We start from the raw sequence: 3,804 nt of genomic DNA on the forward strand, positions 1-3,804 counted from the left end.
TGAATTGTGAGTATGTTTTGGATTGAGAAGTATATTATTGTACTAGAGGCCCGATGCACGAAAATTCGTGCCAGAGTAGGCCTCCCTTTCCCTGGCTGCTGGAACTGGATTCCCTCTGGCACCCAGGACTCCGGCTTCCTTCCAGCTTTTTCCAGAATGATGCCCAGAAGGACATCTGGTCTAATTAGCACATTACCCTTCTATTATTATAGACTAGAGTACTGGTGCATGAAATTCATGCACGGGAGGGTTGGGTTCCTCAGCTCAACCTGCACCCTCTTGTAATCGGGGACTGCTGGCTCCTAACCACTTGCCTGCCTGATCACCCCAACCACTCTGCCTGTCTGCCTGCCTGATCACCCCTAATTGCCTCTGCCTACCTGCCTAATCATCCCTAACTGCCCACCTGCCTGCCTGATCACCCCTAACTGCCTCTGACTCAGCCCCTGCACCTGGGACCCAGGCTTCCCTCCTTCATCTGGCCGCAGGCAACTGGACCCGAGCTTCCCTTCCTCTGGCCAGCTGCAGGATCCTGGGACCCGGGCCAGCTTCGTCCAAGCTGACTGCCTGGACACAGGACCCTGGGTGGCTTCCCCCTTGGCCAGCCACAGGCACTCAGGACCTCAGGCGGTTTTTCCCAGGCCCAGTTTTGCCAGGAATGATGTCCAGAATGACATCCAGAAGACTTCTGGTCTATCCAGTCTAATTAGCATATTACTCTTTTATTAGTATAGACGTTATGTATGTCCAACTTTGTGTTAATTCTGACTTGTATGTATGCATATGAGTGTTTGTGAAATGAAACACATATTGGCTATTCTTCCTCTAGAATGGAAATTTGAGCAGGTGTGCCTGACATTCTCAAATCAGCTGTGTGTGTGTGTCTCTGTGTGTGGGTCTGTGTGTACCCATGACTCAAGTATTTCCTAAAGTATCCTCCTTCTGGGGCACCATTACTTAAGGTACTCAAATTCTAAGCAATACCCAGTTTCTTGAAATGGATCTGCTCTCATTGTTATGTACCTGAGTGTGATTGAGTTGCTCAAAATTTTCCAATCTTTTCTTTATTTTTACTAAACATCCCAGGGAAACAAACAAACAAACTAACCATATCTCCAGGCATCATGGTATGTGGAAGGTGTTGGGCAGAATTAGCTTTAAATAGTGATGAGACCTTGGGGAAGTCATATAAAACATTGGTCTTACTTTCACATCTATAAGTGATGAGACCTTAGGGAAGTTATATAAAGCATTGGTCTCACTTTCACGTCTATAAAATGGAAAGAATGAATCAAGTTTTGTGAATCTTGCAGACACTCTTAGTAAATAGTTATTGCATAAATAGACCTTAATGTATTTGAGAATTCTTTGTCAGTTGGAAAGTAAATAAATATGAAGGACTATAATTATCTAATAAAGGGAATAAAAAATTTTGGACAACTTTGGGTCCTCACAGCTCTAAAATAATATATTGTGCATAGCTCCTAAGCAAGAAAAGGGAAGTGTCCCTGTGTAACAGTTAAGAGCATGGGTTCTGATCACACAGATATATTATGCTGAACCCCAAGAGGTAGCTAACAGTTGGCGATTTTTAATTTACAGAAAATGGTAATACAAATATATCAAGCTATATAGTACATATCACATATGTACTAGATACTGATATACACATGTGTATTTGTGCGCCATTCTGTCCCTGTTGTACTGCAGTGTGCTTACAGAACTTGTGTCATTTATGTTTCTATTTCTTTAAAACTAAAATTGGTCAAAGAATACAAATCCTTAGAGCAGCTGTGAAGAGGTTTTAAAATTTGGGAATGTAAGGCTGATGTATGGATTTAATTAGGTAAAGTCCTTAGCCTGGTACCCAAATGTTCATCTAAATGTTCAGCATTATTATGAAAGATACTTTGTTACTCTTCTGGTTTTGAAGATATTCTGGCCTCAAGTGGGTTTCAATGGCCACCCATTTCCAGAGTGTCCCTGAGTTTACAGCTGAGGGTCAATGGGAGCCGGCAGGTTCGCAGGAGGTCTGACAATGCTCCAACAACACCCACTCAGCATTGGAGTCTCACGTTACTTTAAGGCAGAAACAACCGACACCACCTTCCATTCCTGCCACAGTGAGTTATTATGGTTTGGCTCTGGCTTGGTGTAGAAATGAACCCTTCATACTCATTAAGATGTAAACTCATAGAGGTGGGCACCTTGCTTTTCTTGCTCACTGGTGCATCTGAGTCCTTAGTAGAGTTTCCGACACAGACGTGATGTTAAAAGTAATATTTGAATAAACAGTGAACCCCTCTTACTTCTCTATGATGAGGTCTTGTGACTACTTTGGAGGTTTAATGTTTACCTGGAGCCAGGGTGGGAGAGAGGGAAGAGGCATACCTCCACAGGTGTGAGAAATTAATAGGAAAATATTTAAAATTTAATGGTTTTCCATTAATGACAGTATGAGATGAGATGTCCTGTTCATCCTTTCTAGGTTCCTCAGACTCCCAAGCCTTCTTCATCCCCAGCAGACAGAAGAGCAGCATGAGGCCTGAGACATCCTGCTCATCAGGCTGGACTCTCGCCTGCACACGCCCATGTACTTCTTCCTCAGCCACTTGGCCTTCTCTGACATTTTTCTCTCCTCTGTCACTGTCCCTAAGAAGCTCATGAACATGCAGACTCAGCAACAATCCATCTCCTATGGGGGATGCATTTCTCAGTTGTATTTTTTCATACTTTTTGTTGGTCTTGACAATTTTCTTTTGGCTGTGATGGCATATGACAGGTATGTGGCCATCTGTCACCCTCTACACTACACCACCATCATGAAGGAAGTTCTGTGTGTTCTGCTGGTGGCTGGCTCCTGGATTCTCTCCTGTATCATTGCCCTTTTGCACACCCTCCTCTTGGTCCGACTGTCTTTCTGTGCTGACAATGCCATCATCCACTACTTCTGTGACCTCGCTGCACTCCTGAAGCTGAGCTGCTCAGACACCTTCCTCAATGAGCTGGTCATATTCACCGAGGGAGGAATGATTTTATTTTTATGTTTTGGTGTTATTTTGGGCTCCTATATCTGTATAGGGACCATCATCCTGAGGGTGCCCTCCACTAAGAGAATCCTTAAAGCCTTTTCTTCCTGTGGCTCCCATCTTTCTGTGGTGTTTTTATACTATGGTACATCTACAGGTGTTTACTTTTCCTCCTCCTCATCGTGGGGTTCCAAAGACATAATTGCTTCGGTCATGTATACAATAGTTACCCCCATGCTGAACCCCTTCATCTACAGCCTGAGGAACAGAGATATAAAACAGGCCTTAGAGATGTGTGTCAATAGGATCAAGTTCTTTAAGCAGCAATCATTAAATCCTCTTGTTGCAATCAGGAGCAGAGTGAGATATAGCTCCTAAAATTATTGTATCACTGACACCTCTATATTTCTTTCATAGTTTATACATCATCTTGTCATGTATAAATGTTGTTTATATGGTCACATTTGCTTCTAGGATTATTAATAATATTTTATTCATAATTGATAGTTTTTGCTTTCCATCAATTCTTATATGTGTAAAATCCCACGCAAACCTGTTACACAATCATAATTTGGTTTGTCTCATTCTGTTTTGAGATATCTGATTTTTTGTTTATTCAGTTTTAAAATTTTATGCTATAGAAGACTCACTTATTTAGCAGCATGATCTGCTCCTGGTGATCTTTCTCTTTTTTTGAACAGTTTTTCTTTATGCTGGCTTAAAGCTGATTGTGCACATCTCTTCCTAATTCACAATCAATGACATCATGTTGTCT

The 3,804-nt window shown here is 42.1% G+C and overlaps 1 protein-coding gene across 1 annotated transcript; it reads left to right on the forward strand.

Moving 5' to 3' along the window:
• Positions 1–2,550: 2,550 nt before the first annotated feature.
• On the forward strand, positions 2,551–3,407 carry LOC102770900 (olfactory receptor 1J4-like; the record flags this gene model as incomplete). Its single annotated transcript, XM_006773208.1, has 1 exon — positions 2,551–3,407. A coding segment is annotated over one exon (857 nt), but the record flags the coding sequence as incomplete, so codon positions are not given.
• Between the last annotated feature and the right edge of the window lie 397 nt (positions 3,408–3,804).

This window comes from Myotis davidii, unplaced genomic scaffold, assembly GCF_000327345.1.
Source record: "Myotis davidii unplaced genomic scaffold, ASM32734v1 scaffold4287, whole genome shotgun sequence".
Taxonomy (NCBI): domain Eukaryota; kingdom Metazoa; phylum Chordata; class Mammalia; order Chiroptera; family Vespertilionidae; genus Myotis; species Myotis davidii.